Below are 15201 nucleotides of genomic sequence, written 5' to 3'. Positions count from 1 at the left end.
TACGTGGAAGTGAGTTTCGCTCCGTCTTCCGGGTTGTAGATCCTTCAGGTTGGCACTTCGCTTACTGTGAAGCTCAGCTGCGATGGCCGTGGTTCCTGCTCAATCTCTCCGGGTTTCGGATATCCGAGATCCGACGGTTCTGTTCGAGCGGTACAACACCGAGGAGATACGCGGCATCGAGCGGAATGTCCGCGGAGAGATCGAGCACAAGAAGGAGGAACTTCGTCAGATGGTGGGCGAACGGTACCGCGATTTGATCGACGCCGCCGACACCATCGGAGAGATGCGTCAGTGTTCGGAGAGCGTAGTTACGTCCATCCAGGACATGCACCGCTATTGCCACAAGCTGAAACAGGGGAAAAGTGTTCCCCAAAGCAACAGCAAAGAAGAGGTATATGGCTCCATTGTGAAGCTAGCGAGCTAACGTTACATGGTGGTGGTGATGGCTAACTAGTTCTGTTGATTTAGGTAGCAAACTGTTCTGCAGAATACCATTCCCGGATCCCTTCTGGACAGTTTATGATGTGTGATTAGACCCCGACAGGTTCCACCCATTGTGAGATGAATGGTATATGTCAATGATGGGTATATCTGTGTGGGTTTCAATATCTACACGCTATGTCTCTGTCTGATTGTCTCTCTGCCTGTCCCTTTACGTAATGTATGTAATGTAGCCTATCTTAGGCCAGCTCTCCCATCAAGTCCCAGGAGAAGTTCTACACCACGGCCTCTCAGATCAATCACTGTGTATCCCTGTGATTCTCTCTGTCTATGTGTTTATAAACTCTCTCTCTCTCTCTCCACACCAGGTCCAGAGGCAGTCCCAGGAGAAGTTCTACACCATGGCCTCTCAGATCAAGCTGCTGCTGGAGATCCCAGAGAGGATCTGGAGTTCCATGGAGGCCTCTCAGTACCTGCAGGCAAAGACACTTCTTGCTAAGACAGTGGACTGTTAGCATTTCCCATAGGAAGACATGGCATACTTAGCCGTTGTTGCTAATACTATCTGGGCATGGCCAATGATGGATGATGTATGTAAACCCACATCATAGGGCATGGCTAATGCTAACGAGCTAACTCTTGGTTTAACGGACACTCCTGACCAGCCAACCAATATTTAATTTCAGAATTGGTTCAAATTAGGTTAGGGTCAGTTTTATAGTTTGGGTAGTCGGGCTGTCAATGGGATGCTAGTCAGAAAAGCCCTTATAGCCTCTCCCTGGTTTACCACCCTCTTTGCTGCAGGCCACCCAGCTCTACCTGCTCTGCTGCCACCTGCACAGACAGCTCCACCTGGAGGCTGGAGGACCACAGTACAGCCCCGTCCTCGCTCGCTTCCCCATCCTGGTCAGGCAGGTGGCTGCTGCTGGACACTTCAGGTGAATGTCATCGTGATGTAATTTTAGATGAGGGAGACGATTATCAAGTCTGGATTTTCTTTGAAATTGAAGAGCCTACCGAGCAGGGCTAGGAGCACCACATTCAATTTAGGAGCACCACATTCAATTTAGGAGCACCACATTCAATTTAGGAGCACCACATTAAATTTAGGAGCACCACATTCAATTTAGGAGCACCACATTCAATTTAGGAGCACCACATTCAATTTAGGAGCACCACATTCAATTTAGGAGCACCACATTCAATTTAGGAGCACCACATTCAATTTAGGAGCACCACATTCAATTTAGGAGCACCAGAAATTATGTTTTAAATTGATTCAGATACAGCCTATATTGGTCCTATATTAATTCTATGTATTGCTGAAGCCCATGTTGAGTCCTAGATACCAATATGTAACACTGTAAAGACAGTTTATTATAAAATCTAAAATATTGATACGAATACCTGTCATTGAAATTAAAGTCATTTTTTTTTAATATTACGTTTCTACATTGTGTAAAAGCACTATTTTCCTATTGAGATGCATTACATTGAAAATGGTCCACTGTCTCTTTAAAAACATCAGGTTTGTGATGATGACAAGCAAGAGATCTGTCATTCATTCATTGCTGCTTTGACCATTGATCTCCTGAAGAAGCTGTCCCTCTCTTTCTGTGCCCCAAATGTTTGGAGACACTGGTGAAGTTACCAGGTTGTTAGCTAGCTAGCCAATGAGGCAACGTGACTGAACAAAGTGTAAACAAATGGTTAATGATGCACATGTAGTTTTAGATCGGCCCATGACATGGTTATGAATGTAAAATGGCATCCGCTATAGGAAGATACAAATATTGCCCTGGAAATATGGTCAGATCTTTTGACCTGGTTGGGCTAGAACCAAGACGTTTTCACTGTGGCAATGTGTCAGATATTTTGACCTGGTTTGGCTAGAACCAAGATGTTTTCACTGTAGTAATGGGTCAGATATTTTGACCTGGTTGGGCTAGAACCAAGATGTTTTCACTGTAGTAATGGGTCAGATATTTTGACCTGGTTGAGCTAGAACCAAGACGTTTTCACTGTAGTAATGGGTCAGATATTTTGACCTGGTTGGGCTAGAACCAAGACGTTTTCACTGTAGTAATGGGTCAGATATTTTGACCTGGTTGGGCTAGAACCAAGACGTTTTCACTGTAGTAATGGGTCAGATCTTTTGACCCGGTTGGGCTAGAACCAAGATGTTTTCACTGTAGTAATGGTGCCACCATGACCCTAATGAATCTTAACTTTCTTCTGGGAAATTATTTTCCTAGTTGCGCAGTGCTCCCAAAATCCTTCTGAGCTAAAACAAAAAAAGACTACATCTCTCTCTCTCTCTTCTCCCCCTCTCCCAGGTCCACCATTTTGCTGGACAGTAAGTCAGTCCTGCGTGGTCGGGCGGTGTCCGACCAAGCCATCGCTGAGGCCCTAGTGTCCACCATGCTCCTGGAGGACAGCTCTCCACGTCAGGCTCTGGCTGACTTCCTGCTGGCTAGGAAGGCCTCTATCCAACAGCTACTCAACCAGCCACAACATGGTACTAGTATATACCACTGTACCACAATACCACACATACTTCCTACACAATACAACGCAATGCACAACATCCAACACAATACAATACACAACACAATACAACATCCAACACAATACAATACACAACACAATACATTACACAACACAATACAACATCCTACACAATACACTACACAACATCCTACACAATATACAATACAACATCCTACACAATATACAATACAACACAACATCCTACACAATATACAATACAACACAACATCCTACACAATACAACACACATCTCATCTTACGTAACACAAGACAATCTCCATACAGCTACTCAACAGGCGACGCCCCAACATGTTGTTAAACCAAACCACAATACAACATATTACAGCCTTGACACTTCTACACAAAGTCAACATGCCATGTTATCACACTTCCATCATGCTAGGATTGTTTGGGGAAACCATTTCATTTCCTCCTCTCTGTTCAGTGGACTGGTGTTTTGATGTGTGGTTCAGGTTGACAGCCGTGTCTGTGTGTGTCTCAGGTGCTGGTATTAAGGCCCAGGTGTGTAGCCTGGTAGAGCTGCTGGTGACCACTCTGTACCAGGCCTACGCTGTCTTCTACGTAGCCCCAGAAGGGAGTCCTCGGCTAGGGGACGGAGGGCTGAGCTCCGGCCTCCTCTTCACCACTCTGGAGAACGTCACCTCCACCACACCTACAGGTACATTACCTACGATACCTTGCAAGAAATGGTTGAAGAAGAAAAAGTACTTTTGATTTATTCATTAAACCTTTATTTAACCTTTATTTAACCTTTATTTAACTAGGCAAGTCAGTTAAGATCAAATTCTTATTTACAATGACGGTCCAACCTACTTTCATCCCATGTTAGTCCCAAACTGATCTGGAGCCCCTAACTTTGATAAGATTATATAAGCGTGTTATATACGATTGTATAAGCAACATGGTAACAGCTCTACCTTGACCTTTTTGATTGGCCGGGTAGAATTTTCGCCATACACCTATCCAATCCTCTCTGAGGGATATTGACTTTCGACAATGGAGGATTTAAATACCAATTATAAACCGAGGAGTTTGGTTCCTGGATGCTGATGATCTGAGACAGTGTTTCAGCTGTGTGTATATCCAACAATATACCATGGGTATATTGTAAAGATACAAAAAAGATTTGTTTACTGTTAGATGTTTGTTGGTAACCAGTTTATAATAGCATTAAGGCACCTCGAGGGTTTGTGGTATATGGCCAATACACCACGACCCTGTAGGCCTTATTGCTTAATTATAGAACTGTTGACATCTCTGTGGTAATCTGTCCTTCCGGTCTCACCTGTGTCCCCTGTTGTCCCCTGTTGTCCCCTGTTGTCCAGGTAAAGGGAGGCGTGTCCTTCAGGAGGAGGTGAGTACAGGAAGCTGGTTCAAGTACCTCCCTTCCTCCATCGCTGAGTTCCAGCCCGCCCTCAGAACCCTGGCTCAGCCAATCAAGAGAGAGCAGCTCAGAGACACCCTACAGCAGTGGATCAACACGTAAGACATCATCCAATCAATGACCTTTACTTTGCATATAGAAACAGCTGCTATATTTCAGCCAATCAATACCCTTTATTTTGCAAATAGAAACAGCAGTCTGGTTAGGGTTGTTATCATGTTGTTTTATTTCTCCCAGCTGTAAGGAAGACATCTGTAATGGTGTCAGCAGTCTGCTGGTCTATGTGAACAGTCTGAAGGGCCTAGCCGCCATCAGAGATGCTGTGTGGGACCTCCTCTCCACCGACTCCATCAGTCAACACTGGAGCTTCATCTGCCAGCGGCTGTTAGAGCGCCCCCTAGCGCTGTGGGAGGACTTCCTACAGCAGCTCTTCCTACAACGCCTGCAGGTAACTAGCTAATCTCCCGTTTCCAGGACACAGATTAAAGTTAGTCTTAATCTAGGCTTAGATTAATGAGACCCAGGCCTCGTCCCCAGGCTTTGATTGTGGACGCTTGGAAGGAAGTGTGTGGTGCACGACATCAGTCCTGGAGGAAGTAGCACCTTCTATGGAGAATCTCTGTTGACCAGGCTTTAGTCCTGGAGGAAGTAACACCTTCTATGGAGAATCTCTGTTGACCAGGCTTTAGTCCTGGAGGAAGTAGCACCTTTTATGGAGAATCTCTGTTGACCAGGCTTTAGTCCTGGAGGAAGTAGCACCTTTTATGGAGAATCTCTGTTGACCAGGCTTTAGTCCTGGAGGAAGTAGCACCTTCTATGGAGAATCTCTGTTGACCAGGCTTTAGTCCTGGAGGAAGTAGCACCTTCTATGGAGAATCTCTGTTGACCAGGCTTTAGTCCTGGAGGAAGTAGCACCTTCTATGGAGAATCTCTGTTGACCAGGCTTTAGTCCTGGAGGAAGTAACACCTTCTATGGAGAATCTCTGTTGACCAGGCTTTAGTCCTGGAGGAAGTAGCACCTTATATGGAGAATCTCTGTTAACCAGGCTTTAGTCCTGGAGGAAGTAGCACCTTCTATGGAGAGTCTCTGTTAACCAGGCTTTAGTCCTGGAGGAAGTAGCACCTTATATGGAGAGTCTCTGTTGACCAGGCTTTAGTCCTGGAGGAAGTAGCACCTTATATGGAGAATCTCTGTTAACCAGGCTTTAGTCCTGGAGGAAGTAGCACCTTCTATGGAGAATCTCTGTTGACCAGGCTTTAGTCCTGGAGGAAGTAGCACCTTATATGGAGAATCTCTGTTGACCAGGCTTTAGTTCAGGACTAATCTGTGTCCGTGTTATAAAATAGAAAGGAGCGCTGACAGTTTAGCTGTTGTTGTTAATATTATTCTCTTGTCGTGTGTATTCTATACAGCCTGCTCCTCTCAGTACATTGAACTGTTGTTGTTAATATTATTCTCTTGTCGTGTGTATTATATACACTCTGCTGCTCTCAGTACCTTGAGCTGTTGTTGTTAATGTGTATTCTATACAGCCTGCTCCTCTCAGTACATTGAGCTGTTGTTGTTAATGTGTATTCTATACAGCCTGCTCCTCTCAGTACATTGAACTGTTGTTGTTAATATTATTCTCTTGTCGTGTGTATTATATACACTCTGCTGCTCTCAGTACCTTGAGCTGTTGTTGTTAATGTGTATTCTATACAGCCTGCTCCTCTCAGTACCTTGAGCTGTTGTTGTTAATGTGTATTCTATACAGCCTGCTCCTCTCAGTACATTGAGCTGTTGTTGTTAATGTGTATTCTATACAGCCTGCTCCTCTCAGTACATTGAGCTGTTGTTGTTAATGTGTATTCTATACAGCCTGCTCCTCTCAGTACATTGAGCTGTTGTTGTTAATGTGTATTCTATACAGCCTGCTCCTCTCAGTACATTGAGCTGTTGTTGTTAATGTGTATTCTATACAGCCTGCTCCTCTCTTTACATTGAGCTGTTGTTGTTAATGTGTATTCTATACAGCCTGCTCCTCTCATTACATTGAGCTGTTGTTGTTAATGTGTATTCTATACAGCCTGCTCCTCTCATTACATTGAGCTGTTGTTGTTAATGTGTATTCTATACAGCCTGCTCCTCTCAGTACATTGAGCTGTTGTTGTTAATGTGTATTCTATACAGCCTGCTCCTCTCATTACATTGAGCTGTTGTTGTTAATGTGTATTCTATACAGCCTGCTCCTCTCATTACATTGAGCTGTTGTTGTTAATGTGTATTCTATACAGCCTGCTCCTCTCATTACATTGAGCTGTTGTTGTTAATGTGTATTCTATACAGCCTGCTCCTCTCAGTACATTGAGCTGTTGTTGTTAATGTGTATTCTATACAGCCTGCTCCTCTCTTTACATTGAGCTGTTGTTGTTAATGTGTATTCTATACAGCCTGCTCCTCTCTTTACATTGAGCTGTTGTTGTTAATGTGTATTCTATACAGCCTGCTCCTCTCATTACATTGAGCTGTTGTTGTTAATGTGTATTCTATACAGCCTGCTCCTCTCATTACATTGAGCTGTTGTTGTTAATGTGTATTCTATACAGCCTGCTCCTCTCAGTACATTGAGCTGTTGTTGTTAATGTGTATTCTATACAGCCTGCTCCTCTCTTTACATTGAGCTGTTGTTGTTAATGTGTATTCTATACAGCCTGCTCCTCTCAGTACATTGAGCTGTTGTTGTTAATGTGTATTCTATACAGCCTGCTCCTCTCATTACATTGAGCTGTTGTTGTTAATGTGTATTCTATACAGCCTGCTCCTCTCAGTACATTGAGCTGTTGTTGTTAATGTGTATTCTATACAGCCTGCTCCTCTCAGTACATTGAGCTGTTGTTGTTAATGTGTATTCTATACAGCCTGCTCCTCTCATTACATTGAGCTGTTGTTGTTAATGTGTATTCTATACAGCCTGCTCCTCTCATTACATTGAGCTGTTGTTGTTAATGTGTATTCTATACAGCCTGCTCCTCATTACATTGAACTGTTGTTGTTAATGTGTATTCTATACAGCCTGCTCCTCTCATTACATTGAGCTGTTGTTGTTAATGTGTATTCTATACAGCCTGCTCCTCATTACATTGAGCTGTTGTTGTTAATGTGTATTCTATACAGCCTGCTCCTCATTACATTGAGCTGTTGTTGTTAATGTGTATTCTATACAGCCTGCTCCTCTCAGTACATTGAGCTGTTGTTGTTAATGTGTATTCTATACAGCCTGCTCCTCTCAGTACATTGAGCTGTTGTTGTTAATGTGTATTCTATACAGCCTGCTCCTCATTACATTGAGCTGTTGTTGTTAATGTGTATTCTATACAGCCTGCTCCTCTCTTTACATTGAGCTGTTGTTGTTAATGTGTATTCTATACAGCCTGCTCCTCATTACATTGAGCTGTTGTTGTTAATGTGTATTCTATACAGCCTGCTCCTCTCAGTACATTGAGCTGTTGTTGTTAATGTGTATTCTATACAGCCTGCTCCTCATTACATTGAGCTGTTGTTGTTAATGTGTATTCTATACAGCCTGCTCCTCTCAGTACATTGAGCTGTTGTTGTTAATATTATTCTCTTGTCGTGTGTATTCTATACACCCTGCTCCTCTCAGTACATTGAGTTGTTCCCATTCAGACAGTGTGGAACCTTTTAGAAACAGGACAACAGGTTTAACCTGCTGATTTAACTAGCTAGTAGCTACAGCTGACTTCTGTCTTCTAGCTATCTAGTAAACTAATTCTCCTCTCCAGAATACTTCTAATCTGCTCACTGTATCTGTCGGTTTCCTCTCCCTCTGTCTCTCTCTCCTTTCCTGTCACTCTCTCATCTTCTTTTCTACACCCACCCCCCTCTTCCATCTTCCTCCCTCTTTTCTATCTCTCCCCTTCTCTCTATCTTCCGCTCCCTTAATTCTCCCGTTCTCCATCTCCCCCTCTTCTTCCATTCTCTCCCCCAGGCGATCACCCAGGAGGGTACAGAGACTATCTCCACCAGCTGCAGACAGCTCCTCTCCTCTGCCCTTCGAGATCTAGAGGGCCAGCCCACCCCTCCAGGCCCCGGTCCACCAGGCTCCAGCCCTCCCCTCCCCAGCCGAGGGGCTCTCTACGAGGCAGACGTGGCCTCCTTCCTGTGGTCCGAGGCCCAGGGGGACCTACTGAGCGACGCGGCCTGGGTCAGTGTATCCCAACGGGGGCCACAGCACCGGAGCGGCCTGGCCATGAAGACTCAGGCCCTGACACCCTGTGTCCAGATCTTCTGTTCATCACTGGATGCTGCTCTCAGAGACAGACTGGATGACCTGCAGCACTACCTGCCCTCTGATAACACAGGTAGGGAGACAGATGGATGACCTGCCCTCTGATAACACAGGTAGGGAGACAGATGGATGACCTGTCCTCTGATAACACAGGTAGGGAGACAGATGGATGACCTGTCCTCTGATAACACAGGTAGGGAGACAGATGGATGACCTGCAGCACTACCTGCCCTCTGATAACACAGGTAGGGAGACAGATGGATGACCTGCAGCACTACCTGCCCTCTGATAACACAGGTAGGGAGACAGATGGATGACCTGTCCTCTGATAACACAGGTAGGGAGACAGACTGGATGACCTGCAGCACTACCTGCCCTCTGATAACACAGGTAGGGAGACAGATGGATGACCTGCAGCACTACCTGCCCTCTGATAACACAGGTAGGGAGACAGATGGATGACATGTCCTCTGATAACACAGGTAGGGAGACAGATGGATGACCTGTCCTCTGATAACACAGGTAGGGAGACAGATGGATGACCTGTCCTCTGATAACACAGGTAGGGAGACAGATGGATGACCTGTCCTCTGATAACACAGGTAGGGAGACAGACTGGATGACCTGCAGCACTACCTGCCCTCTGATAACACAGGTAGGGAGACAGATGGATGACCTGCAGCACTACCTGCCCTCTGATAACACAGGTAGGGAGACAGATGGATTACCTGCAGCACTACCTGCCCTCTGATAACACAGGTAGGGAGACAGATGGATTACCTGCAGCACTACCTGCCCTCTGATAACACAGGTAGGAAGACAGATGGATGACCTGCAGCACTACCTGCCCTCTGATAACACAGGTAGGGAGACAGATGGATTACCTGCCCTCTGATAACACAGGTAGGGAGACAGATGGATGACCTGTCCTCTGATAACACAGGTAGGGAGACAGATGGATTACCTGTCCTCTGATAACACAGCTAGGGAGACAGACTGGATGACCTGCAGCACTACCTGCCCTCTGATAACACAGGTAGGGAGACAGATGGATGACCTGCAGCACTACCTGCCCTCTGATAACACAGGTAGGGAGACAGATGGATTACCTGCAGCACTACCTGCCCTCTGATAACACAGGTAGGGAGACAGATGGATTACCTGCAGCACTACCTGCCCTCTGATAACACAGGTAGGAAGACAGATGGATGACCTGCAGCACTACCTGCCCTCTGATAACACAGGTAGGGAGACAGATGGACTACCTGCCCTCTGATAACACAGGTAGGGAGACAGATGGATGACCTGTCCTCTGATAATAGGTAGGGAGACAGATGGATTACCTGTCCTCTGATAACACAGGTAGGGAGACAGATGGATGACCTGTCCTCTGATAACACAGGTAGGGAGACAGATGGATTACATGTCCTCTGATAACACAGGTAGGGAGACAGATGGATGACCTGTCCTCTGATAACACAGGTAGGGAGACAGATGGATGACCTGTCCTCTGATAACACAGGTAGGGAGACAGATGGATGACCTGTCCTCTGATAACACAGGTAGGGAGACAGATGGATGACCTGTCCTCTGATAACACAGGTAGGGAGACAGATGGATGACCTGCCCTCTGATAACACAGGTAGGGAGACAGATGGATGACCTGTCCTCTGATAACACAGGTAGGGAGACAGATGGATGACCTGTCCTCTGATAACACAGGTAGGGAGACAGATGGATGACCTGTCCTCTGATAACACAGGTAGGGAGACAGATGGATTACCTGCAGCACTACCTGCCCTCTGATAACACAGGTAGGGAGACAGATGGATTACCTGCAGCACTACCTGCCCTCTGATAACACAGGTAGGGAGACAGATGGATTACCTGCAGCACTACCTGCCCTCTGATAACACAGGTAGGAAGACAGATGGATGACCTGCAGCACTACCTGCCCTCTGATAACACAGGTAGGGAGACAGATGGATGACCTGTCCTCTGATAACACAGGTAGGGAGACAGATGGATGACCTGTCCTCTGATAACACAGGTAGGGAGACAGATGGATTACCTGTCCTCTGATAACACAGGTAGGGAGACAGATGGATGACCTGTCCTCTGATAACACAGGTAGGGAGACAGATGGATGACCTGTCCTCTGATAACACAGGTAGGGAGACAGATGGATTACATGTCCTCTGATAACACAGGTAGGGAGACAGATGGATGACCTGCCCTCTGATAACACAGGTAGGAAGACAGATGGATGACCTGCCCTCTGATAACACAGGTAGGGAGACAGATGGATGACCTGTCCTCTGATAACACAGGTAGGGAGACAGATGGTTTACCTGTCCTCTGATAACACAGGTAGGGAGACAGATGGATTACATGTCCTCTGATAACACAGGTAGGGAGACAGATGGATGACCTGTCCTCTGATAACACAGGTAGGGAGACAGATGGATTACATGTCCTCTGATAACACAGGTAGGGAGACAGATGGATTACCTGTCCTCTGATAACACAGGTAGGGAGACAGATGCATGACCTGTCCTCTGATAACACAGGTAGGGAGACAGATGGATTACATGTCCTCTGATAACACAGGTAGGGAGACAGATGGATGACCTGTCCTCTGATAACACAGGTAGGGAGACAGATGGATGACCTGTCCTCTGATAACACAGGTAGGGAGACAGATGGATGACCTGTCCTCTGATAACACAGGTAGGGATACAGATGGATGACCTGTCCTCTGATAACACAGGTAGGGAGACAGATGGATGACCTGTCCTCTGATAACACAGGTAGGGAGACAGATGGATGACCTGTCCTCTGATAACACAGTTAGGGAGACAGATGGATGACCTGTCCTCTGATAACACAGGTAGGGAGGCAGATGGATTACCTGTCCTCTGATAACACAGCTAGGGAGGCAGATGGATGACCTGCAGCACTACCTGCCCTCTGATAACACAGGTAGGGAGACAGATGGATTACCTGCAGCACTACCTGCCCTCTGATAACACAGGTAGGGAGACAGATGGATTACCTGCAGCACTACCTGCCCTCTGATAACACAGGTAGGAAGACAGATGGATGACCTGCAGCACTACCTGCCCTCTGATAACACAGGTAGGGAGACAGATGGATGACCTGTCCTCTGATAACACAGGTAGGGAGACAGATGGATGACCTGTCCTCTGATAACACAGGTAGGGAGACAGATGGATTACCTGTCCTCTGATAACACAGGTAGGGAGACAGATGGATGACCTGCCCTCTGATAACACAGGTAGGGAGACAGATGGATGACCTGTCCTCTGATAACACAGGTAGGGAGACAGATGGATTACATGTCCTCTGATAACACAGGTAGGGAGACAGATGGATGACCTGCCCTCTGATAACACAGGTAGGAAGACAGATGGATGACCTGCCCTCTGATAACACAGGTAGGGAGACAGATGGATGACCTGTCCTCTGATAACACAGGTAGGGAGACAGATGGTTTACCTGTCCTCTGATAACACAGGTAGGGAGACAGATGGATGACATGTCCTCTGATAACACAGGTAGGGAGACAGATGGATGACCTGTCCTCTGATAACACAGGTAGGGAGACAGATGGATTACATGTCCTCTGATAACACAGGTAGGGAGACAGATGGATGACCTGTCCTCTGATAACACAGGTAGGGAGACAGATGGTTTACCTGTCCTCTGATAACACAGGTAGGGAGACAGATGGATGACATGTCCTCTGATAACACAGGTAGGGAGACAGATGGATGACCTGTCCTCTGATAACACAGGTAGGGAGACAGATGGATTACATGTCCTCTGATAACACAGGTAGGGAGACAGATGGATGACCTGTCCTCTGATAACACAGGTAGGGAGACAGATGGATTACATGTCCTCTGATAACACAGGTAGGGAGACAGATGGATTACCTGTCCTCTGATAACACAGGTAGGGAGACAGATGCATGACCTGTCCTCTGATAACACAGGTAGGGAGACAGATGGATTACATGTCCTCTGATAACACAGGTAGGGAGACAGATGGATGACCTGTCCTCTGATAACACAGGTAGGGAGACAGATGGATGACCTGTCCTCTGATAACACAGGTAGGGAGACAGATGGATGACCTGTCCTCTGATAACACAGGTAGGGAGACAGATGGATTACCTGTCCTCTGATAACACAGCTAGGGAGGCAGATGGATGACCTGCAGCACTACCTGCCCTCTGATAACACAGGTAGGGAGACAGATGGATTACCTGTCCTCTGATAACACAGGTAGGGAGACAGATGGATGACCTGTCCTCTGATAACACAGGTAGGGAGACAGATGGATTACCTGTCCTCTGATAATAGGTAGGGAGACAGATGGATTACCTGTCCTCTGATAATAGGTAGGGAGACAGATGGATGACCTGTCCTCTGATAATAGGTAGGGAGACAGATGGATGACCTGTCCTCTGATAACACAGGTAGGGAGACAGATGGATTACCTGTCCTCTGATAACACAGGTAGGGAGACAGATGGATGACCTGTCCTCTGATAATAGGTAGGGAGACAGATGGATGACCTGTCCTCTGATAACACAGGTAGGGAGACAGATGGATTACATGTCCTCTGATAACACAGGTAGGGAGACAGATGGATGACCTGTCCTCTGATAACACAGCTAGGGAGGCAGATGGATGACCTGCAGCACTACCTGCCCTCTGATAACACAGGTAGGGAGACAGATGGATGACCTGTCCTCTGATAACACAGGTAGGGAGACAGATGGATGACCTGTCCTCTGATAACACAGCTAGGGAGGCAGATGGATGACCTGCAGCACTACCTGCCCTCTGATAACACAGGTAGGGAGACAGATGGATTACCTGTCCTCTGATAATAGGTAGGGAGACAGATGGATTACCTGTCCTCTGATAATAGGTAGGGAGACAGATGGATTACCTGTCCTCTGATAATAGGTAGGGAGACAGATGGATGACCTGTCCTCTGATAACACAGGTAGGGAGACAGATGGATTACCTGTCCTCTGATAACACAGGTAGGGAGACAGATGGATTACCTGTCCTCTGATAACACAGGTAGGGAGACAGATGGATTACCTGTCCTCTGATAATAGGTAGGGAGACAGATGGATGACCTGTCCTCTGATAACACAGCTAGGGAGACAGATGGATTACCTGTCCTCTGATAACACAGGTAGGGAGACAGATGGATGACCTGTCCTCTGATAACACAGGTAGGGAGACAGATGGATGACCTGTCCTCTGATAACACAGGTAGGGAGACAGATGGATGACCTGTCCTCTGATAACACAGGTAGGGAGACAGATGGATTACCTGTCCTCTGATAACACAGGTAGGGAGACAGATGGATGACCTGTCCTCTGATAACACAGGTAGGGAGACAGATGGATGACCTGTCCTCTGATAACACAGGTAGGGAGACAGATGGATGACCTGTCCTCTGATAACACAGGTAGGGAGACAGATGGATATTGGACTTTATTTCTACAGGAGGTCCCATTCAGATATTGTCCCAGGGAGACCTGGCCTAATGATAATGTAATGTGAACTAAGGTGAACTACTTAACATGAAGTCATCAATATCGACTGCATCTCAAACTCTCTTCTCATTATAGTGGACTCCTTTTGACCAGAGGTTCTCCTCCACTCTACCTCCTCCCCCACCTCCTTCATCTCCACCTCCCCCTATACCACCTCCTTCTCCCCCTCCTCTACCACCTCCATCTCCCCTCTACTACCTCCAACTCTACCTCCTCCTCCACCTCCCCCTCTACTACCTCCTCCTCCACCTCCCCCTCTACTACCTCCTCCACCTCCCCCTCTACCACCTCCTCCACCTCCCCCTCTACCACCTCCTCCACCTCCCCCTCTACCACCTCCTCCACCTCCTCCACCTCCCCCTCTACCACCTCCTCCACCTCCCCCTCTACCACCTCCTCTTCCTTCTCCCCCTACCCAACCTTCTCCTCCTCTCCCTCTACCTCCTTCTCCCCCTCCTCTACCACCTCCTCCATCTCCTCCCCCTCTACCACCTCCTCCATCTCCTCCTCCACCTCCTCCATCTCCTCCCCCTCTACCACCTCCTCCATCTCCTCCTCCACCTCCTCCATCTCCTCCTCCTCTACCACCTCCTCCATCTCCTCCTCCACCTCCATCTCTACCTCCCCCTCTACCACCTCCTCCATCTCCCCCTCTACCACCTCCTCCATCTCCTCCCCCTTTACCACCTCCTCCACCTCCCCCTCTACCACCTCCTCCACCTCCTCCACCTCCCCCTCTACCACCTCCTCCACCTCCCCCTCTACCACCTCCTCTTCCTTCTCCCCCTACCCAACCTTCTCCTCATCTCCCTCTACCTCCTTCTCCCCCTCCCCAACCTCCTCCTTCTCTCCCTCTACCTCCTTCTCACCCTCCTCTACCACCTCCTCCATCTCCTCCCCCTCTACC

The 15201-nt window shown here is 47.3% G+C and overlaps 1 protein-coding gene across 2 annotated transcripts in view; it reads left to right on the top strand.

Moving 5' to 3' along the window:
* Positions 1 to 5: 5 nt before the first annotated feature.
* cog1 (component of oligomeric golgi complex 1) overlaps positions 6 to 15201 on the top strand; it is a 50185-nt gene continuing 34989 nt past the window's right edge. Inside the window, exons 1-8 of one of the 2 annotated variants that reach the window (XM_071392456.1) lie at positions 6 to 391; positions 810 to 920; positions 1246 to 1379; positions 2778 to 2959; positions 3494 to 3670; positions 4338 to 4494; positions 4634 to 4844; positions 8389 to 8761. In XM_071392456.1, the coding sequence (XP_071248557.1) occupies positions 83 to 391; positions 810 to 920; positions 1246 to 1379; positions 2778 to 2959; positions 3494 to 3670; positions 4338 to 4494; positions 4634 to 4844; positions 8389 to 8761 (1654 nt within the window). In that variant the 5' untranslated portion in view covers positions 6 to 82. The remainder of the gene's footprint in view (positions 392 to 809; positions 921 to 1245; positions 1380 to 2777; positions 2960 to 3493; positions 3671 to 4337; positions 4495 to 4633; positions 4845 to 8388; positions 8762 to 15201) is intronic. The other variant, XM_071392451.1, reaches the window with a different exon arrangement.

This window comes from Salvelinus alpinus, chromosome 1, assembly GCF_045679555.1.
Source record: "Salvelinus alpinus chromosome 1, SLU_Salpinus.1, whole genome shotgun sequence".
NCBI classification, from domain to species: Eukaryota; Metazoa; Chordata; class Actinopteri; order Salmoniformes; family Salmonidae; genus Salvelinus; species Salvelinus alpinus.
The sequence above is the reverse complement of the archived record's forward strand: the minus strand, read 5'-3'. Positions and strand labels throughout refer to the sequence as shown.